Source organism: Labrus bergylta, chromosome 7, assembly GCF_963930695.1.
Source record: "Labrus bergylta chromosome 7, fLabBer1.1, whole genome shotgun sequence".
NCBI classification, from domain to species: domain Eukaryota; kingdom Metazoa; phylum Chordata; class Actinopteri; order Labriformes; family Labridae; genus Labrus; species Labrus bergylta.
The window spans coordinates 14,700,880-14,727,732 of NC_089201.1; the positions used below are offsets into that span (position 1 = coordinate 14,700,880).

At 43.1% G+C, this 26,853-nt stretch overlaps 2 protein-coding genes across 9 annotated transcripts in view; both read right to left on the reverse strand.

Annotated features, from left to right (window-relative positions):
• cadps2 (Ca++-dependent secretion activator 2) overlaps positions 1-14,785 on the reverse strand; it is a 289,863-nt gene extending 275,078 nt beyond the window's left edge. For 3 of the 6 annotated variants that reach the window (XM_065956848.1, XM_065956847.1, XM_065956846.1), the window contains exon 1: positions 14,100-14,783. In XM_065956848.1, the coding sequence (XP_065812920.1) occupies positions 14,100-14,477 (378 nt within the window). In that variant the 5' untranslated portion in view covers positions 14,478-14,783. Of the gene's footprint in view, positions 1-14,099 lie in introns of all 6 variants that reach the window. The other 3 variants (XM_065956849.1, XM_065956844.1, XM_065956845.1) reach the window with 2 other exon arrangements.
• Positions 14,786-16,527: 1,742 nt separating this feature from the next.
• slc13a1 (solute carrier family 13 member 1) lies at positions 16,528-26,241 on the reverse strand. 3 transcript variants are annotated; one of them, XM_020634931.3, is made up of 15 exons: positions 25,957-26,241; positions 24,757-24,885; positions 24,413-24,549; positions 23,976-24,142; positions 23,492-23,531; positions 23,292-23,373; positions 22,862-23,019; positions 22,462-22,518; positions 21,292-21,390; positions 20,987-21,088; positions 19,271-19,362; positions 18,880-18,974; positions 17,920-18,081; positions 17,311-17,448; positions 16,528-17,213 (listed from the first exon to the last, which is right to left on the reverse strand). In XM_020634931.3, the coding sequence occupies exons 1-15, from the start codon at positions 26,059-26,061 to the stop codon at positions 17,070-17,072; spliced, it is 1,707 nt and encodes a 568-aa protein (XP_020490587.1). In that variant the 5' UTR covers positions 26,062-26,241; the 3' UTR covers positions 16,528-17,069. The 3 variants fall into 3 exon arrangements, with proteins under 3 accessions (XP_020490587.1, XP_020490586.1, XP_020490588.1); XM_020634930.3 differs by having other exon boundaries at positions 22,462-22,581; XM_020634932.2 differs by lacking the exon at positions 25,957-26,241 and having other exon boundaries at positions 22,462-22,581; positions 24,741-24,871.
• Positions 26,242-26,853: the final 612 nt, after the last annotated feature.

A 26,853-nucleotide genomic window follows, 5' to 3' on the forward strand; every position in this document is an offset into this window, starting at 1 on the left:
CATGTGCAGCCAAGGTCAGGTACAGTCATGATTGGAAATGTGTGGGGCGGAGTTTGGCCTGCCTCCTCTCTACTGTTTGTTCAGCAGTGATATGGAGTGTTTGTACTTGTTCCTCTTACAGTTTGGCACCACTGAACGCCTCCCAGAGGGCAGGAGCTGATACTCTCCATGTAGGACATGAGATGGGTCTGAGGCGATCTTTCCAGCCAGTCTGAGGGTGTGCTTAGTGCAGCTCACGAGGAAGGAGTGCTCAATAAGGTGACCCTCCATCATCTAATTATTCGGCTTCAGAAGACAAAAATGCGTCTCAGAAGAAGCGTTAACAAAGGACACAAAACAGGTAAGCATCAAGACAACCTTGACGCATGTTGGCAAACTACAATAAACTGTGAGAGCTATTCCAACATTTTCTCTCTCGAAGACTGAAATTTGCACAAGACGATGAGGCAGCGAGAGACAAAAAAAAAAAGTCTCAGGAGCGTCTGAAGGAGGAGGACAGAGGGGGTCGTCGTCTCAACAAACGAGCGACGTCTTGAGCGGTGTTGGAGACTCCTCCAGGGACTTCATTAGTCACCAGAAGCAGCGAGCGAAACCAAGGGCTGATCCGGCTGCCACACGGCGACATGATGCAAGTCGCTCAACCTGTCGATACCTATTTATCTTAGACGACTCGGAAATATCACCTGCCTCTGGAGGACTGAGGATGACGGCGGCTGTCTGAGTGTTGGAGGCAGCGGGGAGTTGAACCCCTCAGACCTGTTCTGAAATGCACTCAGCAGCCTTTTTATTGGTTACACCTGTACAACTGAAGGAAACTGACATTGCACTGAGGGATCGACCTTGAGGTCATATTTATTGGTGTTGTAATACATTTCATTAACTCCACTTTCCTGCGATAACGAGTCATTTCTGTTTTTTTCCTCGTGACAAAACAAACATAAAATTAGGCTTAATTTACCTCATGAGTGTGGTCAATGGCAGCATTGTGGCCTATCACAGTGACCTGACCATTTTTTTTTATCCTTTTATAGAAAGAAAACAGCTTTGTTTTGTAGATGACTTAGAATTTAGCCAAAATGTTGTCCTGAGATCACACGGGGGGGGGGGGGGGGGGCTTAAAACCGCCTACCTTCTCTGGTCCAAACAAATCCAGAGCATTCAGGACCAGAATCTAAAGTTAGAAGGAGGACATACTGGCTGCTGCATTGCTGTCAGAGAAGCCAGCACTTCAACATCGCATGTTTCCTTCATGTCTGATCATATAGTAAGGTCACTTTATCATTTCACTCACTACACATCTTACTGATGGCTCCTTTATTATCAATAAAAAATGGCTATTAATTGTCATAATGCAAAAATGTAGTACATTATGCACGTCTGTTAGGCTGCATTACATTTATAAATAAACAAGATTCTATGTTCAATTTGTTCAAGTGAACTTCTTTCTTATTCACAGCTGCCTCTAACAAACAGAATTCATCCTGCTGTTATATAAAACATGAACAACAGTACAGAGAGATGAATTATTGAACTCTGTAGATGAACACCCACACACTCTTCTCCTCTGATTCACAAAGCTGAGGGGTTTTTGAAACAAAACAATGCAGTTTGTCACTGTCGCCGAATTTTTTTAATCACCTTTGTTGACTTGAACATTTGGTTTATTGTTAAAGTCCACTTTGTGAGTCCAACGGTTTCGCTCCAGTCACCAGAGCTCCTTATTCTAAACAACTTTCCATGAATAGTACAACAATCACAGAGACTATTTGAGGCTAATCGCTGTATGCGCAAATGCAACGCTGAAGTGATCACATTAAATCATACCCTTGAATCTACGCTACTGTGATTGGCTGAATAGGAAGGAGACATCTGATTGGCTACAGACATTTCCCTGCTGAAAAAAATGCATTTGTGAATCTAACCACGGCAGAGGAGTCTCAAAAATCCCACACACAAATGCAGTGAGGTTCACAAATGACAAATAGTTTGTAAATGCAGACTGAACAGTTTATATATTTGTGGATTTCTATTACATATACAAAACTATAAATATGTGTGTGTGAATCAGAAATACATCTGTGAATCTTATTTTTGTATTTGTGGATTTGTTTTACATTTATATAGAATGAAATATATTTGTGTGTGCATTGAAATACATTTGTGAATCCTTCTGTGTGCATTGTGAGACTGATCTAACTCCATAGTAAACAGCTCCTGAATCCTAACTGGCAAGGTTTCCTTCAGTTTCACTCTGACCCGTGTGCAGTCTTTAAACAAAGGCTGTGTGAAGTAAATATTTACCAAATGTTCTAAGAGCAGAGTAAACAACACAACCTAAACATTTACCATGAGGCTGAAAGCAAAGAGACACTGCCAACACTTACAAGCTCTTCAAACAAATAATCAACGCTATATTTTACACCTGCTGGTGTTCATGAATTACAGATTAACAAGGACCGCCTGGCGCCGAGTGGTGGGTCAAAAAATTCTTATCTTCAGAGTTTTGTAATAGATTCATAGCTTCCAAAAATTGGGAAAAAAAAATTCAAACACCTTCCGTCTCAACGCGCGCACTTCACGGCCTCCGTAGAGCAGGCTACTGGCTAATCAGTCCCTCCCTGCTAAGTGCTATAGCTAGCTCTTTAACGCCGCAGAATGCTAAATGAAGCAGCAAGAAATTCAGCCAGTCTCAGAGATGACTGGAGTAGATCCTGAAGTATGTACTCATTCAAAAATAGATTTTGAATCATGAATCCAGAATCGTTTTGAATCAGAAACAGATTCTCAATAGTGTTGTGACCCCAAAAATCAAAATAGAATCGAATCGAGGGAGCAGCATTATACGTGGTTAAAACTCACGTTGGGTTGCCCGAAATGTAAACATTCAAATAACTTTTGACTTTTCATCATCCTTATAATCTGATTTCTTTCCATAGCTGACAATAGAGGTGAAATCATCGTTCAATCATGTGCACACAATAAGATTAAGAGGTCAAAGCTGAAACACAAATGAGCGCCACAAAATCTGAAACGCTTCTTTTCTTTGTAAGACCACAAACGGCTGAATGTCCGACATTGTCTAATTAAAAGCAACCACAGAGAAACGTCGTCGACACACAGAACCCACAGAGATCAGTAAATAACTAGCATGAGAACATATGCTCTGAATACCGAGTCACAGTACAAACACTCAAGCTCTTTTTGCTTGAACTCCCCCTGCTCTGTATGCTCCCTCTGTTCTGCTCTAATTCATTTTATTCAGCTCAGAGGTTGTGTAGGTGAAGATAGAGAGACGAACGCCAAGAGCCAGAGAGTGAGAGTCACGATCATTTTGACTGTGTGTGCTCATTCAGAAACACACGTTTCTGCAGAGTGTGCTGGACCTTCTCTGTGGGTGTACAAATTGTGGAAAGTGTCCCGGTCATGGAAAATAAAGGTATTGGTAAGTCCAACGAGAGACGCACGAGCAAAACGGCTATTTCACGAGGCCAAAGGTAATCCGACCAAAAGAGGTTCACACAACAAAACAGGTGTAAGAGCTGGAAACACAACACAGAACAGCTCGTTTCACATGAGCTCCTGACATTTTCTGGATAGATTTGAGGACATTCAGGAACTTTACTTTTACACGTGCACCTCACAGCTGGATGGGAATAAAGTCTGTTCAAAGTCGAGCCCGACTGATTAATCGGCCGGCCGATATTAGCACGTCAAGTGACTATTGGTATCGGCTAATTTTAATAAGATACGTGCTGATATTACAAAATGTATTCACCAGTAAAATAGCATTTCACGAGTTTCAATATATTAGCCCCAATTTCCACATACTCCCACATCGCGCCAATGATTGTGTTTCCACAGCGAGCACCGCGGTCCGTCTCCAGATCGTGCCAGAACGTTCTGCGCCATTTCAAATACGTTACGAGCCTTTTTTTCGACGGCGTACGCTGCAGGCACGCCTCAAGCTGGACAGAATATGACGACTCGGACAGGAAGTCAGACAAGTTAACCCACAGAGCGTCTGATCATTTTCAAAATAAAATACAATATAAAGGACTAGGGATCGTATTTTTCATCACTTTATCAACATTACATTAAAACAGATACCAAACGAACAACAAATCATCCTCAGAGAGACAAAGAAACTTGGTTCTCCTGAGATGTGTGTACAGATGCTCATGGCTGCGCTCCGCTGCGCACATGTTTGAAATCGGATCTGTGGTCCGACGGAGCAAAGCAGAGTTACCAGCGCTATATGGATGAACAAGCACTCTCCAGAGTGTGGAGAAGTCATGCACGTACATGAGCAGTTACTTTCCAGTTGAGTGACCATCTTGTCTTCATTATAAATCTTTTCCACAAGTGTTTGATAACTTTGAGGGATCAATCTATCTCTCTACAGATCGAAGAGATATCAACAAAAAAAAGGTATCAGCCTCCCCAATATCAATATTGATACCGGCCCCAAAAATCCTATATCGGTCAGGCCACCGTTTAAAGTTTGGGTGAACAGAATTGGCTGTTTGCGGACAGAGCGGGTAAATTTTTAAAGAGAGCAGTGTGTGTGTTAAAAAGGCTAAAAACACGGTTAGAACGGACGGAGAAAATCCTCAAGACAGAAACAAGGCACACAAAGATTACAGTGAGAGATTGGCGTATTTTGTTATTTAAAAAAGAAAAAAAAGGAAATAGTTTTATCGAGGAAAGCATCCGGACACAGTATCCGCATATCAAGCTGAGGATGTTCGGGCATCTGATTAGGATGCCTCCTGGGCGCCTCCCTTTGGAGGTTTTTGGCATGTCCAACCGTGAGGAGACCCCGGGGGTAGACCCAGAGCTCACTGTAGGGATTATATATCCTATCAGGCCTCAGAATGCCGCAGAATCCCCCAGGAGGAGCTGGAAAACATGGCAGCAGAGAGGGGTGCCTGCTGCCATGGTGAGCCCAGATAAGCAGAAGACAATTAATGGACGGATCTTAGCGTCATTTTATTCAGTAGAACCGCACACAAGCCTGGAGACAAGCAGCAGCACGGATGAGTTTGAGGGTGAATTTTCTGCTACAAATCTGCAGAAAATATGGAACAGAATATCATCATTTTTGTTAATTTTATGAAACGGGTTAAGATGAGGAAAAGGGAATCAACAATGTTTATATGTAGTCTGAGGGAGAAGATACGCAACCCTCACCTCGTACCTCCTTCCCTTGTGCAGGAAGCTCATCCCTATTTGGGGAAAATCGTCTTCCCCCCTAAAGTTTGCGATATTGACAAGCTGAGCTGCACAGTTGCTATACAACCAAATTTTTACCCTGATGTAATCCAGACTTTCTTTTCTGCCATTTCCCCCCCCCACCCCCCCACCCCCCCCCCCCCCCACCGAGTAAAACTCCCACCTAGAGATGAGGTGAGCTGATGTGTTAATGGAGCAGGTAATATGCTCGGCAAAGCTAGCAGGAGGGGGTGACGTCTGTATTCAACACAGTCACTGCACAGCAGGTTCGATCTTTATGCAGCCAGTGAAGGTGCTTCTTACTCTTTTCTGGTTGACTGTATGTACTTTTCCACTCCTTTACTCTGGATGCTTTTTTATTACATGTAACACTGATATAAAGTAAGGCTGACCCTTCATCATAGCATCAGACTCTGTTGCTTCACCTGACATCTCCGATATGTTGTAGACTCTGCTGCACCTTTTGAGTCTTAACCTGCATCCTAAGGACCACCACTACAGTCTGACAGGAAATAACTTCCCGCTGTGAGTGGCATGGGTGAAAGGGGAAGTCTGAAAAAAGTCAGAGGGCGAGATGTCTTGACATTTTCTAGAAATTGTCAGGAGTGCATGTGTGAAAACAACTTGTGTTTATCTTTGCTCCTGCGTGATGAAACCTCCAGCAAACTTGTTGCATGCTTTCCACATATCCCTGTAGCATCACTACTTGGGTAAAAGCTACAACCAGACAGAGGGTTGAAATCACTGTTCTGTAATCCACTGCTGACTGCAGAGACTCGGAGCTGACTGAGGGCCGTCTCTGGCCCTGAGGCCAGGCTGACTCGCTGTCTGATGCTCTTCGCGGGGGCTCCCTGCTGAGACAGCCCAGCACTTTTCTGAGAGGAAGATGAGGAGGAGGAGGAGGAGAGGTTACATAACTGAGAGGAGCTCCGTCTCAAGGATTCTGACAGAGGGGGATGGAGAGATGACAAAGGAGGGCGGAAGTTGCCTCCAGCAAATATGTGGAATTGTGCCCATCACACACACAAAAAAAAAAGATAAAAAAACAAGCCCCCACATCAGTGGAGCGACTTCTTCTTATAGAGGCAGAGCAGGAGGAGACGCTGTTTATCGTGTTGGTGTAATAAACAGCTGCCAGGGGATTAGACGTGTGCAGCAAAGGATGATGCGTGGGTCTCCATCATGAGGGGTTTCTGCAGTTATGGTTTCCCTGCTCGGTTTGTCAGACGCTCTTGGAAACAAGACAAAAACAGAAACACCCTGTGGGCAGACAGGAGGCTTCCAGTGTTTGAGACACAGGAATACAACAAGTGGGAGTTTCCTTAGCGGCTTGTGTAAGAGATCTCAAATATGATTTAATCTATACACACACAGAAATGAATACATATGGACACACTTCTTCTATCACCGCCTTTTGACCTCTGAGCACCTGAGGCTGCAGCAGAGAATAGCACGACAATCACAGAGACCAGTGTTTCCCCTACCATTATATTAGGGGGGCGGCCCGCCCCCCCAACGGCACCCCCGCCCCCTTTGATGGTTAAGTTCATTTTATTTTCTATATAGCGCCAGATCAAAACAGAAGTCATAAGGATACCTTTCCTATATAACAGGTCTAAACCTCGTCCTTTTATTAAACAAACTCAATAGCCTTATGTTATTTATCTTATTTACACGACGGCATGTCACTTCTGTCTCTACATGGTCGCACGTTTACAATTCTCCTCTGCTCTCTGTGTCGTGCACGGCAGAGTTTCGCCCCGACACACACACACGCGCACGCGCACGCGCACACGCACACGCACACGCAATAATAAAGTCCGTAAGAAGCATCAGAAAATAAAGTAGTCTGCTTAGTTGACTTCAGACTTTTCTGGGCAGGTCTCTCTTTCTGCATTTTTTAATCTAACCACGGCAGAGGAGTCTCAAAAATCCCACACACAAATGCAGTGAGGTTCACAAATGACAAACAGTTTGTAAATGCAGACTGAACAGTTTATATATTTGTGGATTTCTATTACATATATACAAAACTATAAATATGTGTGTGTGAATCAGAAATACATCTGTGAATCTTATTTTTGTATTTGTGGATTTGTTTTACATTTATATAGAATGAAATACATTTGTGAATCCTTCTGTGTGCATTTGTGAATATTGAGACTGATCTAACTCCATAAGAAACGGCTTGTGTTGCAACGCAAATTTCCCCTTGTGGGACAACAAAGAATCTGAATCTGAATCTGAAGACAGAAGCTGTGCCTCAGTTGGTGGAGTCGGTCGTCTCTCAACTGGAAGGTCGAGGGTTTGAGCCCCAGCTCCTGCAGTAACATGTATGATGTGTCCTTGGGCAAGACACTTAACCCCAAGTTGCTCCCGCTGCTTCGTCGTTGTGAAAAGAATAGTTTACTCTGGTTAACTTTGCTCTTATGTACCGAGTTAAACATTTAAAGAGCCCACATTATGCCCTTTTTGGGGTTCATATATTTAATCTATGTACCTACTAAAGTATGTTCACAATAGCTAAAGTTTGAAAAAAGTGTCTGTTTTCTGACTTCGCTTCTGACTCTCTCTCTAAGGCTCTGAAGTGCCCACGTTCAGAGTCCCCACGTGTGCCAAGTCTGATCTGATTGGTCAGCCTGTCGGCTCTGCCGTAATTGGTCAGTCGCTCAGCACGGTTCTCGGAAATGTCCCGCCCCTTTTACCATATTGGGAATGCAGCCACTTTAGCTCCGTCCAAGGGTAGCAAAAACATTAGCACCTTAGCACTACTGTGCTACTGCAGGCTACAGCATATCGTGGGCGTGCTACAGAAGTTAACGGGCGTGCAACATGAGCTGCAGGGCTTGCCACAACGAGCCAATGGACTTAAATCAGTGATGTCACACTGACAAGACGTCACACTGGCACATTTTTTTTCAAGGGGGGCTAGAATCGAGTGTTACATGCAGCTAATGCTACAGCTAACAGGAGGAGGTAGGAGAAGCCGCGTTTCCGCGGACTTTGAATTTTTGCACATAGATGTGCCTAAACATGCAAAGGACACTTGGAAAACACACTAAAGAGCATATAAACCCAGAAAAAGCATAATATGACCCCTTTAACAATAGACCAACAGAAGCCAGCGTGATACAGAGAGACGCTGCAGGTCAACAGGCAAGGCCGGAAACCGCTTGGTGCCCCAGGCCAGTAGTTTGCAACGACAAGAAACCTCCCTAAGGGGTCCCATCTGACAACACTCACTCTAGTGCTGCGAAGCTTTGCATGCATTATTGCTGTGAAAACCAAGTTTGCCACTGTAAATCACAGAAAGACAATAAGACAGCATGTTTCTTTAATGTCTGGTGACATATAGGGAGGTCATTTTATGATTTCATTCAGTACATATCTTACTGATCGCTCCTTTGAAACACCTCAGTCTTTTGTGAATCGATACAAAACTTTGATCTTCGTTCAGATTTACTCACTTTAAAGGAAAATAAATCTTTAAAAAAATACAAGATTACTATCGACTTCTGTGTTCAAATCATGGCTTAGTCTGAGTCCTGCACAGACCGGGTCGGATATGTTACTCCGGAGGCTGAGCCTGAGAAACCGCTTCTTCCATATCAAATGTAAATAATTGATCAGTATTGAGAGAGAACCTGAGTTTGTTTTTTCTGCTCTTTGGGAGATAAACATCTTTTATTTTATCTCGACCGCCCCGGGTGAATCCTGAGCTGCTTCCTTCCTCTCGTCTCGTTCACAACATGTTCAATCTGATCCTGAAAGATTTCATCAAAAGCCAACGCTTGTTTGATTAAATATTCATCAAATAAAAGAGTCATATTTTATAACACCATTTACTGGAGCAAGGAGGGGCAAATCCAGACTTTTGAGTCAGGGGACGCCCAACTGGGGCCCCTGAGTAATGCGGGGGGTTCAGCATTTAAAAAAAGGATCAGCATTTATTTACTTTCCCAAATATCTAAAATATGTTCTGGTATAGAGTTTAACTTTATAAAGTAAACAAACAGTTTAAAACAAAGCCGTTAAAAAGTGTTTTTGTTTTGTTAAAGTTAGACTTTTAGACTTTAGACTTTACTTTATTGTCCCCAAGGGGAAATTCTTTTCCACTTCACAGTACAGTTATGGACAGCACGCCGACAGGTAATGACAGATGGACAGATACAACAAGATAACATGCAGACAAATATATAGACAGAGTGGGACTGGGGTGTTTTTATTTTGGCCTTTTGTTGAGGGCTGCTATGGCTGCAGGCTTTTGCCATATCGAGCCCTCCTGCACATCAGGGACCTGTACCTGCGTCCCGAGGGCATAATGATGAAGTGGCAGTTGAGTGGGCGTGTGTGTTGTCCAGTGCTATTGTAAGTGCGATGCGTGAGATGGTCTTGAGATTGAGCTCTGACAGTGTGGGTGTGGGGAGACCAGTTGATGGCTCCTTTTATGAATGTCCGTTGTGTGCTGGTTGAAAGTGAGTTTATTGTCTAGTGTGAGTCCGAAGTATTTGAAGCTGTCAACTGTTTCAACTGTATCGTTGGTTGATGAGAGTGGATGGGAGTTAAGTGTAATGTGTTCCCTGAGGTGCTGTTTTAATTTAATGGCAGTGAGTAGGAGGAGCAGGTGTAGGATATCTACTAAAATAGTTGATTACTGCAGTCCTGAACGAGAGTCTTCAGACAAACAAGCTAACAGGAAACTGCAGAGCTCGCTCGGTCCAACATTCAAACTATGTAAACAAGGAAAAGAGTGAATGTTGCACGGCTGGTTTCTCTGCTTCAGTTACTCAACTAAACTTCCTCCTCAGCCTTCAGGTGTACGGTCAGTCTAAACCAACACACCTGAGACGGCTGATGTCAAACCTAAAAATAAACATGCTAAATATTTTAACAGCAAACACAATATAACATGAAGGTCCAGCTGAAGGGTAAAATAACACATCAACGCAGAGTGTCGGCAAAATTCGGTCTTGTCTTAAAGAGGACATATTCTCCCCCTTCTCCACCTTTTCAAACAGTCCCCTGTGGTCTACATGAAACATCTGAGCTGTGCTTTGGTCAAAATATAACATGAATCAAGCACTAGAGGAGATTTGTGACCCTGTATAAACCAGCTCTCTCAGAACGCTCCGTTTTGGTGTGTGTGTCTCTTTAAATGCAATGAGCCCCCCCTGAGATTTCCCAGTAGACATCACTCCTTCGCTAGCGAGAATAAAAATGGCGGACCTGCGCAAAAGTTTTGTTCTAGGCTAGGGGTGGAGTCCATGGGTGGAGATACCAGGGGAAGCAAAGCACTGGATAGGTTTATTTCACATTTAGTGGGTCGGTAGACACTCAGGTTCTTCTCCGCTATCTATTTGAGATTGTGATTCCTTTGGACTACACGTGTTGTAGAGCAAAAACTCCTAAACAATCAAGAAGAGACGCATGGCTTTTGAATCGAGGATTTGTTTTTTTTCTGTTAGACGAGTTCTTATATACTACCTTCAATCATTGAACACTTACATAACAGACACGTATTGTTTCACAAGATGTTCTTGGTCACCCCCCCCCCCCCCGTTTATGTGACTTGTGTGAGAGCAGATATGTTTTTGTTTTTCTCATGTACATGTAAAGGAAAAACAGAAAATGACTCTTTGTGTTTTCTGGGAGGTGAAGCCCTGAGGTGTGCGAGCATCATGGAGGACCACAGCGAGCCCGCTGACGGCTGAGTGTGAGCGTGGGCTAACGCTAAGCACCTGCTTGCATCATTAACTCCGCCTCCAGAGCTATGGCAACCGGCAGGAAACCAACAAAAAGGCAAAGTTTCAGTGCAGTATTATAATTATCACTTCCCCCCCTCCGGTATATTAAATTTAGTGAGAGTGTGGGTTTGACAGACGAGGGTAATCATTTCTAGCACCCCTTGAAACTGAAGTCCTCGTGTTGTGTGTTTCAGGTTCATAAATTTGATTTCTGGCTAACAAACGATTACCTAATTTGTAGATGGATTGTGAAGAAAGAACATTAAATTCTCGCTTAAATTCTCAATTTTTATCCTCGTAAAAAAGTTTGGCATCAGAGCAACTACTGGTTTTTATTGGAGAGATGCTTATCCACAACTGCAACACAAATCAAGCTAGATGTTAGTTTGTTGTGACCCAGTAGAAGTCGGTGAAATACATAGAAGTTGGCACCACTATTTAGAGGCGCTGCTTGTCAATAGCAGGGGCAGGAAACTGCAAAGGGCAGCAGGAAACCTCCCTCAGGGGGCCCCATCTGACAGCACTCACTCTGCTAGGAGTTGCATGCACTACTGCAGTGAAAACCAAAGTTCGTGAATAAAAGTCAACAAAGAAAATTGAAGAGGAAATATCCTTCTATAGGAGAGAAAACAGAAACAGGAAAAAGGAGGAAGAAGAGTAAGTTTTGGGACTCTGGCAGACCTGATGGTTGGAGAGCCCCCCCCCCCCCCACCCCCCCGATTGATTCTTGCCTATAGGGCCCCAACCGACTCTAGAATCACCACTGACACTGTATTGTGGCACGACATAATGGACCTTCTTCTAAAACTGGAGCGACCAGAAGCTAAGCTAGGTTTGCACATCCCTGCACGACCGGCTGAACGGCTCTTCCATTCTTATCCATCGTTTACATGTTTCTATTTTTTTCTACAGCCCGACCGATATGTGATTTTTGGGGCCGATATCTGTAACGATATTGGGGAGAAAAAAAAAAATCTGATGTAGGCCGATATCTTTCTAAGATCCATGTTCGATCTTTAGAGATAGACAGGACGACAAGATGGCCACTCGACTGAAAAGTAAGCATTTATGTGCGGAAACACTTGTCACTCTGGATGATGGTAATGCTTGTTGCGATCCATATAGCGCCCTCTGCTGGTGACAGATAACTGCTGGTGTACTCCAGTGAAACTTCCAAGAAATGCTATTTAACTGGTGAATAAATCTCATAAAATCGGAGCATATCTGTGATAAAATTAGCTGGTACAGATAGTCGCTTGATGCGCTAATATCGGCCGATATTATCGACTTTTTCCAGCGTGCTGCCCTTTACAAGTTTGTTATTTCCACGTAACTTTTTAGAGCATGTGCAGAAGGCTATGGTGTGGTTTCTATCGTAGCTAATGTGAGTCACTTAACAAGGTTAATATGAACACCTTCATCCAACGAGCTTCAATGAAGTCTGTGAGGACATTTCATAAAAGTACTGGCTGTTCTCATGTCTGCTCCTTGTCATCAGTTTGATGACCTATATCTCTGCAGACACATCCACTCCTTGCCAATGAAGCGTTATTCTGAATTATTGATTTCTCCACCCTGCAGTGAGTCGGAGCAGTCTGCGGGGAGAGAGTCAGTGGATTCAAACTGGCAACCCACCACACGTAGACGCGCAGCCTGCTGCCAACGCCCGCCAGGGAACTCCACTTCCCTAGTGACACACTAGTGACACAAAAATCAATGCCACATTCTCCTCCGTGGTTTCAATGCATGCACAGGCAGGCTTATTTATGAATCAGCGCAGGGAGACGAAGCGGGACTACTAGCATCAGATGGAGAGAAAATCTAAATTCAGGGAGGGGGCTGATGTATCCTGATGGATCTCAAATTTCTGTCTCATGAAAGCGACATTAATTCTGAACTTATACTTGTGCACAAACAAACTAATACACACATGTGAGCTGAATGGAAGTGCCTCGTCTGCTCAGTGAAATCAAGCACCATGAGACGCTTACTAACAAGCCTCCCAGCGGCACAGAGAACACAGGGGGTTCTTCAGTCAGAGCTGGCTTCCCTGCTCTTTTTATTACAAGGAGCTAGCAGACATGCATTCATCTGTATCTAACAAACTCGGGCAGAACTATTCACCAAATCAGCTGAATGGCCCTTGAATGTTGCACAGCCAAGGATGAAGCTTTAACAACACCCTTGTAATCCAACACAGCCCAAAACAAAGACTAAAATAAATATTTGGAAAAAAAAGAAAGAGGAATGAACAGCTTCGAACTGAGTGCACAGAAATGCAAGCCTCTTTTTCAGCACCACATGAAAGCTGAATCTCTGTCAACAGTTATGTCAACCTCAGTGAAGCAACTTTCTCTAAATGGGAAGATAGCTGCATTTTACCTGAGCTTATGTTTGCATTGTTTAGTGTTAGAGGGTGGTTTGTTTAAAGGCAGTTTCAAAAGTGCAAAGAAAATGGCAACAAAAAAAAAAAATCTTTCCGTGGTCTTGCAACTGCAGCGGATTCCCTTCAGATTGCATGCAACAGAAGATGCAACAAAACAACCCTGCATCATAGAAGTGAAGTGTTTGTTGAGTTCGGCTGTCATCTTGATCACTGTGGCCAGAACAGTGATTTAAGACTTGTGTAAATCAGTGTAGTGATGAAAGATACAACAGAAAACTCAAAGTACTTGGTCTTTTTCGATTCTCTGATTTTTTGGAAATTTTAAAAATCCAAAACAAAAAACGCCAACCAGAATTTACATTTTTAGACACTTCAAATCCATTCAAGCTTGGATAAGATATATTTCACATTTACAGTCTTGCTACAATGGTGGCCGCTGTCTGCCAGCGGGTGTTTAGGTACGACTACAACGTTGAAGCAACAGGAGAATGGAAGATTAAATCAACTATATCATCAAATTAAAGCGGTGAGTACATTTTCAAATGTACGCCGAACTAATCAATACCTCCTTATTTGTCTAAAAACTGTATAAGTTGTGTTGATTATTTGGACATTTTTCCAACACATGACAGCTTGCCTTAAATTGGAATATTCTCAATGGAAGTAAGCCGAAGCGGTTCTTCCATACCAGACAACAGGTGCATGCTGTGTGAGGTTAGTGTGCGGCACGGACTCACCTTCTGCTGCCGTCGGGCCATGTCTGTGGGCTGCTTGGCGTTGAAGGGGTAGGCTATACACCGCAGGACGAACACATAGATCTGCAGTTTAATTTTCCTCTCTTCTTCCTCCTTTTGGATCCGCTCGCGCTCTTTCCTCTCCTCCTCTTCACCTGTAGTAGCGTTGTTGTCTTTGGCACCTTTGCCGGGGGTAGCTCCAGGTGCGGCCGGCTGTCGCTTCTGGCCCCCCGCCCGGTTGCCGCTGCCGCCGCCGCTGCTGCTGTTGTTGTTGTTGCCCCGTTTCCCCGCCGAGGAGCCAGCCGCTTTCCTCGGAGGCTCCTGCACAACTTCTGGGTCCGACTCCCCGCCGGTGTCTTCGCTGGAGGAAGGATCCAGCATGGTGCACGGCGGAAACAAAAAAGAAAGAAAGAAAGAACGAAACACCTGTTACAGTGTTTTCTGTTTATTTAAGTCGACGTGGCGTCAACAGCTGCACTTCACAAACGTCACAGTGTTTCCCTGCCGCTGCCGTCGTTGAGCTGTGTTTGAGTGAGGGATGTTAGTTTTTGGTTGAGGGGTGGGCGGAGTTTGAAAAGGTGGTCGCTGAGTGCGCTCCGTTCCGTTGCACCGTGGGAATGAGTGCTGGAATGGCAGCGCGCGCCCGCCGCCACTTGCTGCCGCTGCTGCCTGCTGCACGCTGCACGGAGCTCGCGCCCTCTGCGACTGAGCGCGACTACAGCATACAGGTGAGCAACCTGTAGCTGAATCCAGAGAGGGGAGAACAAAGCGAAGAGGTCTCACTCTGTTTGTTTTTCACGAACCACGACATTTAGTCTACTTAGGGAAAACAAATACAATGAAAAACAATGTGTTTCTACAGACTATCAGACTGTCTTGAAGTATGTGTCAAATTTTGATTAAAAAAACAATTATTTCCTTTCTGCTGATAGGCTACTTAAGCTCCAGCTCCAACAGATATAGCTTTGCACTGCACAATGACCTGAAATAGGGTGAAAAGATAAGCCCTATTATTTATTTACCTGTTTTAGCCCCCCTTGAAGTCCCAAAAAGTAAATATAGCCTATCTTGGGGGCAAGTTATTTTCGTATGCACAATAAAATTGTCTTCTGTAAGTTAATATCTTGTGTGTACAACATAATTATCTTCTGCACAAGTTAGATGATAACAATTTAATAAACATAATTGCCTAATTGTCTCGCGTATGCACAAAATATAACAAAATGTCCCTTTTTGGCTCCATTACAATGAGTCCGCAAGTGTTATTTTAAAAGCTACCAAATCCAGGTACTTATATTAATATTTATTTCCTACACCATTACTTTATTAACCAAAACTAGAGTTATAACAGTGTTAGATAATGTAGTACTCAAACTGTTACTGTATGGTTTAGACTTTAAGCTACACCTTTTGTATATGTTTATTATTGCACATAAATATGATAATATATCTGATTATCTCTGGAAATACCGTGTATGGAATTGACTGTACCTCGCTACTATTCTTGTACTTTTATTCTTTGTCTCGCGGTTTAGATAGATTCTGAATTTAGCAGGTCTATAAGGGTAAAATTTTGCTTTGCTGTGTGAAACCTCTTCTTGAAAAAACTATCTTTGATTGTAAAAGGTATTATTTACAGTCTAGGATTCCATCTCCGTTTTAATGAGGGGTCTGCACTGTGATTAGCGCTGTTCCCACACAGCGAGGAGGTTCCTGGTTTGAAACCCAGTCTGACAGGAGCCTCTCTGTGTGGAGTCTGCATGTTCTCCCTGTGCATGTGTGGGTTCTCTCCGGGTACTCCAGCTTCCTCCCACAGTCCAAAGACATGCTCGTTAGGTTAACTGCTGACTCTAAATTGTCCGTAGGTGTGAATGTGAGTGTGGCTGGTTGTCTGTCTCTAAATGTCAGCTCTGAGATTGATTGGTGAACAGTCCAGGGTGTAACCCCGCCTCTCATCCTATGAGAGCTGGGATCGGCTCCAGCCCCCCCACGACCCCGAACCGGAAAAATGGTAAAGGTAATGGATGGAAGGATTAATGATTGTGCAGACGATATTAGAAGCACAAGTAACATCCAAACTTTTAATGAGAAAGAAGTAAAAAAACAAAAAACAAATGAAATGTTTCAGTGTGTTGCTCTAGTTCATATTTTATGTTTATGCAGAATTTGTTCATGGTCTGTGTTTACAGGCTGTGATTCAGAGACTCTGTGTCCACCAGAGGTCAGTGTTTCTGTGCTGTTTCTTTCACTGACTTCAAAAGCCTTCGTGTGTGTGTGTGTGTGTGTGTGTGTGTGTGTGTGTGTGTGTGTGTGTGTGTGTGTGTGTGTGTGTGTGTGTGTGTGTGTGCGTGCGTGCGTGCGTGCGTGCGTGCGTGCGTGCGTGCGTGCGTGCATGTGTTTCAAAAGATAACCACATTGGAGCTAATCATCGTCACATTCTCAATAGGTAATGTTTTATTAAAAACTAACACAACATAGAACAAAATGTATAAAAATATACATAAAATTTGCACATGAATCTTAAACCCAACATGATGTAAGAGTTATCTTTATGTCAGATTAATACTTTATTTGGTGCGGCAGTAGCTCAGTCTGTAGGGACTTGGGTTGGGAACCGGAGGGTTGCCGGCTCAAGTCTCTGTGCGGACCAAGTCTGGAAGTTGGTCTGGTAGCTGGAAAGGAGCCAGTTCACTTCCTGAGCACTGCCGAGGTGCCCTTGAGCAGGGCAGCACTGACAAGTCATGTAAAAGTTAGTAAAAAGAAAACTACAATAACAATTTTTACAGAGAAACTGTTGGGGCTTCAAGTGACAAAAAGCTGTAAAATAAAAGTTCCTCAGAGTGGGAGGAGCTTTAAAACACCTGAAGAAGAATAAATACGCTCTCTCAGCATGAGGAATGCCCAGAGAGCCTCTGAAGAGTTCCAGCTCGGTCCCTGAGCCTCCCACTGAGATCTGTTTTTGGGCACCATTCATCACGGCATGGTGGAGTTGAACCCCGGGAGGACCGGCGCCCATTCAGGGTACGTATCCAGAGAGAATAATGGAACTCCCCACGTCGAGACGGCCAACAGCGTGGCAAGGACGCCTATCATGTTGACGCCGAGCCCCGCCTTCACCTGCAGCAGCAAATACACCCCGAAGATATGGTTAGTATTTTACACTGGATAGTTCTGCCTTCAGTGAGCGTGGATCATGTTGAGCGTCTGGACTCACCATGTCCAGGATGTCAATGTGTCCGTAGGCGAACACGACAGCGTTGGGCGGGTTGGACACCGGCAGTAGGAAGGAGAAGGATGTGCAGAGGGTGGTGGGGATCAGGACGTACAGAGGGTTAACGTGGATGGCCTCAGCCTAAAGAAAAAAAACAAACACAGAGATCTGCCTATCGTATATAAAATAAAGATCAGGTTTGACTTCATCATTTAACAACAACAACAGTGATAAGATGAACAAAGTGCTTCAAAACAAAAACAACTTGACTCTAGACTGTATAAAAAATGGACGCAGTCTCAGTGAAGTCATCCATTTTGTTTCTGAAGAGCCATTATGAAGCCCAATGATGGCAGTCACCATATTGGAAATGCAGTCTACACCTCACAAAGAGGCAAAGAGGAGGAGCTGACTCAGCCTTAATTCCGGATTAAACGCGGATTAAGAATAGACTTCACATTAGTTGTATCAACCAATGCCTGCAGCTTTTATTGCTAAGATACTGTACATTGTTTTTTATAATTTGCAGCAACATTATGGAGGAAAAAAAGGCAATGACTGACATTAGGAATCGTTTGTAAAGGTCAATAAAAAAAAACACAGTGAACCCACCAAAGGAGAGAGGATGGGGAGGAAGATGGTAATGGTGGCAGCATTGCTGGCCACCTCCGTCACCGTGGTGACGATGATGCAGGCGACTGTGATAGTGGCCAAGACTGGCAGGTCACCCAGAGGTGTCAGCAGCTTGGCAACCCACTGAGAGAGGCCTGATACCTGCACGCACACATACACAAACAAACACATATTACGACCACTGAATTATCAGTCAGCAGGATTTCAAACTTGTTTAAATGTCAATAGTTGAGCACTAAGCTGAAGAAGCGGACATAATTGTCCTTTGTTCGAGCTATAATCACCTGTGTTCTGCATTGTTGTGTTAGCATGCTAATGTTAGCGCTCTTTAGTTAGCTTGTAGCTTCACACTGCATGTAAATTGACACAGAATGAGCGTGATCTAAAAACTCTTACTAACATCCAAATAATCAGTGAGTATGTTCTTCTTCTCTAGTCCTTGACTAAAACAGCTTTTATACACAAGTGGAGGAGCCAGCCGTCCCGTCCATGTAAACACAGCTCTGACAACAACACAACCAACAGTCATGACTCAGAGACACATTTACACAGGATAGACTTGATTTCTGCTTTATTTATGTGTCACATGTTGCTCATTCCTCCTTTAACAGATTTGAACCCGGAGGTGTGGGGAGTGATGGAGACCATGGGGGATAGGTAGTTAACTTTTGTTTTTTTTGACATTTTAATTGTTGATATTCTTTCGGAAAGTGAAAGTTGCTCAAGCGATTTAGGTCGTCTTGTATTGATTTGAGTAATGATGTGAAATTTAGATTTTACTACTTCTAATATAGGGGGACTTGAGAGATCCTGTACGGGCCTTTTCCATGTTGTGCCTTGTCTTCCCTGTGACGAGGCATAAAGATAAGAACTGTTTGACATGATCGAGAGCTTCAGGAGAGCTGGTCAATGAACCCTGAGATGAGAATGTGTTTTCACCTCTGTGCCTTCAGCGAGTGCAAAGCCTCCACCGACCAGCAGGGCGACCTTCCAGGGCATGGAGACCTGGAACTCTTTCCAAGAAATCATGGTCTCTGGATGGAGAGATAAAAAAAAACATCCTGCTCATATCTCTGCCGACAGACAGAATCCCTCTCTCGGTACAAAATCAGTACAATAAACACTCATTAACATTCATCATGTTCAGAATATTATGGGTTATATTTATCAGACACAAAGAAGAAGGATTAAAACGAAGAGTATTTTCCTCTGAATTGATCGAATATGAAGTGGAAAAAAATAAACAACTTGAGTGAACGCACTTCATTACATAACACATGTGAATAACCCTTTCCGATCCCAGCTGAATTGTTATGTTTTGTGTATTTACCATATTTCTGCGAGGGTCCGCTGGCAGGTACGATGAAGAAGAGGAGACCCAGCAGCAGAGCTACAGTGGCGTCGGTGATGTAGCCGGACGGACTGCAAGAATCAAGGACAAAAAAAGTTATAAACCAGGATTTTGTATTATAGCAAAGACAGGAAAATGCAGGACACAGCTATTGCTTTGAGGAGCTCTGAGACTTATTTAAACTGGTTGAAGAGGAGTAGAATATGTCACCTTTAAGACACGTTCTGACTTCTCTACCCTGTTAGCTCAAGTGAAAAGTGAAAAATATTTAAAGAAAGCTTTCAGTCTGGAATTTGATAGCTGGATGTTTCCTACATTGAATTGAACAAATACAACCGTTGTGACGGTCAGAGCCTCACCTTTAACCGTCAGGCTTCTACTAATATGTTCTCTCTCACTTGTTCTTAGAGGTATCAGTTAGCCAGATTCAGAGCATCTGGGCCCGGTGGTCTCATGGCGCGAAGCCCAGTGTGTGTCTCTCTCTCTCATCTAAACCTGGCTCCTCAACATCCCACACTTCATTATGCCACACATCCACATGCACACTACTGACAGACACACTCCATGTTTGCAATCAGCCTGTCAATTGTTTCCTTTTAAACATTTTTTTTTTACAATAATTAATTACTATTTGCAATCAAATATCTCGTCCTCGCCGAGTTAAGACACCATGCATGACACAAAATATGTTATTTTCCTGACAATTAAATAACGTGATATGTTTCCTAAAATGTTTGAGTACTAAAATAGAGGGACGATTCAAATGATCTTAAAGGTTAATGTAAGGCTGATTTCGAAACTGCGTACTACATATTACTATCTAAATCAGTATAAACTGCATACTGAGTTCAACAGTAGTATTTAGTATGACTGCCAGTCGTCGGTTATTTTGCAGTATGCTTGGCACGGTTAAACTGGTTTCCGGTCCTGGAATGCGGAAATAAACAACAGCCCATCTGGAGGTAATTAACATAATTAAAATAAAACAAGTCTACAATCTCTCATATATTCTGTCATTTATATACAATGCCCTGGGTTGAAATATGATTGGCATGCTATTAAAGTTGTAGTATACTTTTCAGACATTCAGGTTTAACTTTTACTCAGCTGTGAATAATATGTAGTAATAGAGCAAGCTAAGGACCCTGGAACTGCAGCTGCTGCTCCAGCTGTGGCACATGCACTGTACAGTCTAAAAAGCAGGAAAAGCCGAGGTGGTAAGACATATACTGTAGGCTATTATTGGTTATTGGTTCATGCCCATGATGTGGCGAGATATTCAGTCACCGCCACTGACGAGTTCAAACAGCTGCGCTCCGGCATTTTGATCTCTGACCTGGCACTTTGCATTTTGGGGAAACAGTACGCGAGGTAGACTGGTCCGATGCATACTGTACATTTTTCCCGAATCAGTATGACATCCTGGTATTTTTGGCATACAGCGGATCTCGCGGTTTCGAAAACAGCCTAAATGTATAGTTTCTTTATTAAAATGGATACATTTTCCCCGAGATTATCCTACTTGTGTCATGTTTAGCCATCTTTACACAAACAGAAGTTTCATTTTGTATATTTTCAGCTGCAGATGAATCCACTTTGGTGCTCGGTGCTTGCGGGCTCTTGCGCTCTTTTGCACGCTCTGTGGAGATCTGTGTTCAAATAAATCACAGTGAAATAAAAAGTAAAGTGACTCACTGAGGGAAGAGAGAAGCCCAGCCCGGTATGAAACCAGGAGATCTGGTCAACCACAACAAAACCATCAGCAGGAAAACTGAACCAGTGAAGATCTCCTGAGGACTGAACAGAGGGAGGGAGGATGATTTATTTTGTGGATGAGTTAAAGAAACAATACTGGATACACAGAATCAATGTGAGAGAATGATCAGATGTTTATGGAAGCCCTAAGAGGACATGCATCCATACATTTTATTACTCCTGCACACAAAGTTTACATTCATGAATAAAACTAAACTAAAGAAAGAGAGAGAGAGAGTAATCACCTCATGGGTCCCAGCGACCTGTACTCTTCTTCTATCACTCTCCTGGCTGCTTGGTCTCCCTCGCTCTTCCTTCCTCCACATCTCCACAGGAACCTGAAGCTGTGTTTGTGTGTGCGTGAGAGAGAGTGTGTGTGTGTGTGTGTTCAGGGCACACACGCTGATTATATGATTGATAGCAGACAGAAAAATGCTCACATTGATCTACATTGATTGACTGTGATTGGGTAAAATGCACACTGTGTGATGGTCACCAGCGCCCATAATTGACCTTTCTGACCTTCCATCGCACAGCTAATGCTAACATTAGCATGATGACCATGCATCGTTTGCAGGTTGTATTAGCATGAAAGAATGGAGTTCTGAGATTATATCCAACATTTGTAATATCCATCAAGAGTTACTCATAAAGTCAGTTTGTTTGAAAGCATTTTTACTCCTTCAAGACTCAGAGTTAAACCTAAGAACCACCATCAACTCCTTCATGAAAAATCACAACCCAAGTTTCTGTTATTTTTCAACCAGTCATATTTATTGAAAGGTCACATATTCTGCAAAAGACACTTCACCATGTTTCCTAACACTAATATGTGTCACTAGTCTGTCTACAAAGTCCATCCTCTCTGTCTTTCGCCTGCTCCACTTTTCAGAAAATGTGTGCTCTAACAGGCCGTTTGGAGATTTTCCCTTTATGACATCACAAAGGGCAGTAGCCCCTCCCCCAGGTGGGTGACACTCCCACAGCTTGGTGTTTGTTCTGCCCTCTGAGTCTGCCTTCTCACCATAAACAATAGGACTTGGAGCGAGAAAGCCCGAGACACCCAAGCCCTTCCAGAGAGGGGGCGTGGTCAGAAACAGCTCATTTACATATTTAAAGGTACAGACACAGAAACAGACTGTTCTGAGCAGGGCTGAAATAGAGGGGTTTGTAGGTATGCGAACATTTTTATAAGGAAAAACTACTGACTATATCTTTAAATATGTAATATTCATTCAAACCAAGCGACAACCTCTGGAATTGTAAAATCATGCAGTTCGTTGAGTGTTCATTAGAGGCTGGCTGCAGGAACACCGGAAGTCACATACACACCACAGACAAAAAGGCAGTTTTTACAGCATAAATAAACATATTTGCAGCATGGTACAAAAAAACGAAATATGGGGGACACTCACTCTGAGCCAATGAAGAGCCAGCACAGCCAAATCCATGTGAGCAGCAGCATGATCACACTGATGGGCAGACACAACAGAAGCCAGTTCCCAAAGTTTACACAGTTACAGTTTGGGTAAATCCTGGATTCAAAAACAAGGATTGAAGATTAAATTCAGTTTTCTAAAAAGCACATCAAAGCTTTGAATGCATGCAGTTTTAGATTTGACAAATGCCAACCCTTTCACAGATTGAGTTATTTTCTATACATTTTTCATCTCGCCTCAAAGCCTTTACAGGATTCTCTGTTTTGTCTCTCCCTTCTTTTTGACTTTTTCCCCTTTCCTTTAAATGTGACGGCTCCTTTTCTCTGTTTCATACCCACACCATACACCCAGCATGTCAGGAGCACACAGCACTCACTGGTTGAGGTACTCGGAGAAGATGAGGTTAGGCGAGGTGCCGGGCAGCGTGCTGATGCCTCCGATGTTGGAGGAGTAGGCCACGCTGATGCACATGGCTTTACAAATCATCAGGTCACGTTTACTCCTGCTGGGAGCCGCAGGCTGACTCATGGCAACCTGCAAGACAAAACCAAGGGGGAAATTATAGTTGAGAAACAGAGAGGAAGGAGAAGCAAACACAAAAGTTGTTGGTCTTAGTAAGAGAACAACAATCTGCTTCATTAGCAGTGGCTTTAGTAGCATTATCGACAAGTATTGTCAGTCTCTCTAGGTGTCATTTTTAGGGCTATAGATGTACTTGTGGTTAAAGCAGGCGCAGCACCAGCAGTTTGAAACATGAATAATAATTGATTCTACAGGGATGAATGAATCTTTAAGTGTTTCTGTACCTGAGCTGCAACCGGCTGAGACACTGTCTGTATCTGAAAACAAGTCAACTTTTCTTCAGGAACATCTGGACGCTTCTGGTTACTGAGAGACACAGATGTAATAAATCTCCCACAATGCCCCGGGACAGTGAAGGAATCACAAAAAGACAACAGTGATCACTGAGCAACAGTGACCATTAAGGAAGCGTATCTTCTCATACCTCACATTGTCCTCCATCTTTTCAACATGGCAGTCAGTTTCTGCAAGAAAAACAGACCTGGGTTGACTTCTCTCTCTTCTTAAGGTGCTGCTGTGAAGTAATTTCATGGCAATTAACTGGAAAGGGTGGAAAATTACCTCAACAAGCACCTATGATGTTTCGCTCCCAGGGTGACAATTATCACTTTTATTTCACTCCTCTGGTTATTACTCGATGGTGAAGCTTAAACAAACAATTATTTCCCAATAATTTAAGCCCTAACTAATACTTTTTATGTGACAAAATCAAAAAGCTCAAGTGTTAAGTGTTGCTTTCAACGCAATGTGGTAATACGGACACATTTCAGTAAATGTACTGAGGAAAAGTACTGAGGTTGGATGCCGAGTTATATGTGGAAAAATTACGAGTAATGGTAGTGACATAATCTCAACTAATTTTGATCATTCTTTTCGGGAGGATTTGTGCAATTAATAAATCCAGGTACCATCAAGTTGCAGATTGGGGTTGACTTCACCAGCGCCTCCTCCTTCGTTGGCCTTCAGGATCTGCTGGAGAACAGCCTCCACGATGGGCATCACCATGGTAACGGCTGAGGTGTTCTGGACCCACATGGAGAGGAATGCACAGCCGGACATGAAGCCCAACATCAGCCTGGAGAGGGTAACATACTGCCTCCTCAATAAGCAACTTAATACTGTCAATGTTACTATCTAACCTCAAGAGAACCCCTTGATAGAGTGCACCGATCGAAATTAAGCAAATATAGAGAAATGTAAAATGGCTGAGGGTCGAGGGCTGAGGGAATGGAGAGATTTTGATTTTCTTCTAGTGTGGGATTTTTTGACCACATGAGATTGTGTTTCCACATATAAAAAAACGATGTTAAAGTAATATTTTGGAGGAGAGAAGGGTGTTGCTCACCATGCAGGGTTGACTCCCACCATGAGGACGAGCCTCAAGGCGATTCTGCGGTGGAGACCCCACTTCTCAATGGACGTGGCGAGGCAGGTCACGCCCAGCAGCAAGAGGTGGAAGTCTTTAAAGTACTCCTTTGCCACCTGGAGGAGAAACAGAGAGCGAGGGATAGGAGAGTAAAAGTGTAAATGATAGAAAGCATTAAAAAGAAACGTAGATTTGCACACAGCCAGGTGCTATATGTTGGTGAGCAGGTTGTAGGTAATGTAGGGATATTAAGAACTAAAACTTTTTAAATGTTTTTAAAGTAACACAAATAGTGTGGCCTGCTTACAGATACATGGACTCACATCTGACGACTTCATGATGCCAAACATGGGGAAGAGGGCGGCGGGGAGCATGGCGGTCATGGACAGAGGAATCACCTCCGTCACCCAGTACGTCGCCAACAGCAGCAACACAAAGGCACATTCTGCCTCCTACAGTGCACAACACACACACATACACACACACACACACACACACACACACACACACACACACACTGGTGTATCAGCTTCGACTGACTAACCTCCATATAGAAATATTATACTCTACTTTCCCGAAGACAATCCCAGCAGTTTTGATATCTCTCACTCTGATCCTGTATTTGATCATGCCTATAAACCCCTCTATTTCAGCCCTGCTCAGAACAGGCTGTTTCTGTGTCTGTACCTTTAAATGTAAATGAGCTGTGTCTGACCACGCCCCCTCTCTGGAAAGGCTTCGGTCGGCTCGGGCATGTCCTATTGTTTACGGTGAGAAGGCAGACTCAGAGGGCAGAACAAACACTTAGCTGTGGGAGTGTCACCCACCTGGGGGAGGGGTTACTGCCCTTTGTGATGTCATGAATGGAAAATCTCCAAAAGATGGAGAGGATTGACTTTTCTCATCATTGGGGGGTTTGTAGACAGACTAGAGACACATATTACTGAAATGAAACCATGGTACTGTAAAGGGCATTTAGCACAATATGTGACCTTTAAGAATCTGAATCATTTTTATTGGCCTGTTAGCTCACATATACAAAGAATTTGACTTTGATTAACTTTGCTCTCAACATACAAATGAATAACCTAAAATATTAAACAAATAAAGACAAACTGAGACTAAACATGCATTTATAACCTCCTCTGCAATGATTAGAGCCACCTGTCATCCCAAAATCTTCACCCTTTTAACACAGTAAGAATTGATTCTTGTATTTTCTTACGCAGGTTTTCTGTAAGTTTGGTTCAAATTTGCACCACAATTCAAGGGAAATCTGGCCTCTGTGTGCTGACGCTGCTTGAGCTCAGGTACAATGTATATGTTTGTTTCCTGAAAATCTGCTAAACAATACTGGAAAAACACAGAAAAGTAACTGTAAACCCTAAATATAGGGATTCAAATCTGTTACAGAAGTTCTTTCAGCTGTTTAAATCGGCTCATGAACTCTAATGAATGTTTTATTTTCTATTATAATCATTATTGCCCTCATAGCACTGGTCTTTTATTTAAAGGAGACTCACCTTTGTACCGATGACAAGAAGAAGAGGAAGCAGCAGCAGCGGCGTCAGAACAATCACGGCGACGCTGCGATAGTACCACAACCTTCTGCTCAACCTCTGCAGCATTTTTCACGCTTCCCTTTCTTCTGTTTGGAGGGTTCTCGCTGTAATCCTGAGGTTGTAGGTAGGAAGACTGAAAAGCCGATGATTGTTACCACAATGTTTGCAGGTTGACCTTCGGAGATTCCAATCAAACACAATTGCAGGTTACGCGTTCGTATCTGCAGCAGTTTTCTCCAGCAAAGATACCAAAGCTGGTTACTCATTGCTGGTTATCTTTGCACCAACACAGAAGTGGGACAATAATGTGACACAACCTCTTATTTATGGTACTTTAAAGAGTGTGGGATTTCACACTTTCTACATTCACACACATCTGTGGACGAGGAAGAATGTTTGAGTGGTTCACTTTAGAGGTTTTGTGACTTTTTCCAAATGTTCACAGCGATCGTAGGAAGCAGTTTAAAATGTTGCTTTACAGTTTTTTCTCGTCAAATTATTTACGTTTGATGAGATGCTAATAGTCTAGTGTTTGTGCTAAGCTAGGCTAAAACAATGTTTATGACCTTTTTGCAACTAGTTTAAATCTTCATGTCACATGTTTTAATTCAGACCAATCTGCTAAAAAGAGATGAACATCTTTCGAAATATTTTCTTAAAAGTATAAAAAATGCATTTCTTGCGGGTTTTTTAAATATGTCTGAAGTGTTTAGTGAATGATTGATTCAGGTGTGTCAGTCACCTGAAAGACAACAGAGGTCAGTGAGTTCAGTTCACACGTGTAATAAATGAGAGCTTTACTCACGGTGTTGAGCAACCATTCAGGCTCCTAAAGGAAGTCATTGCTGAGGATTGCTG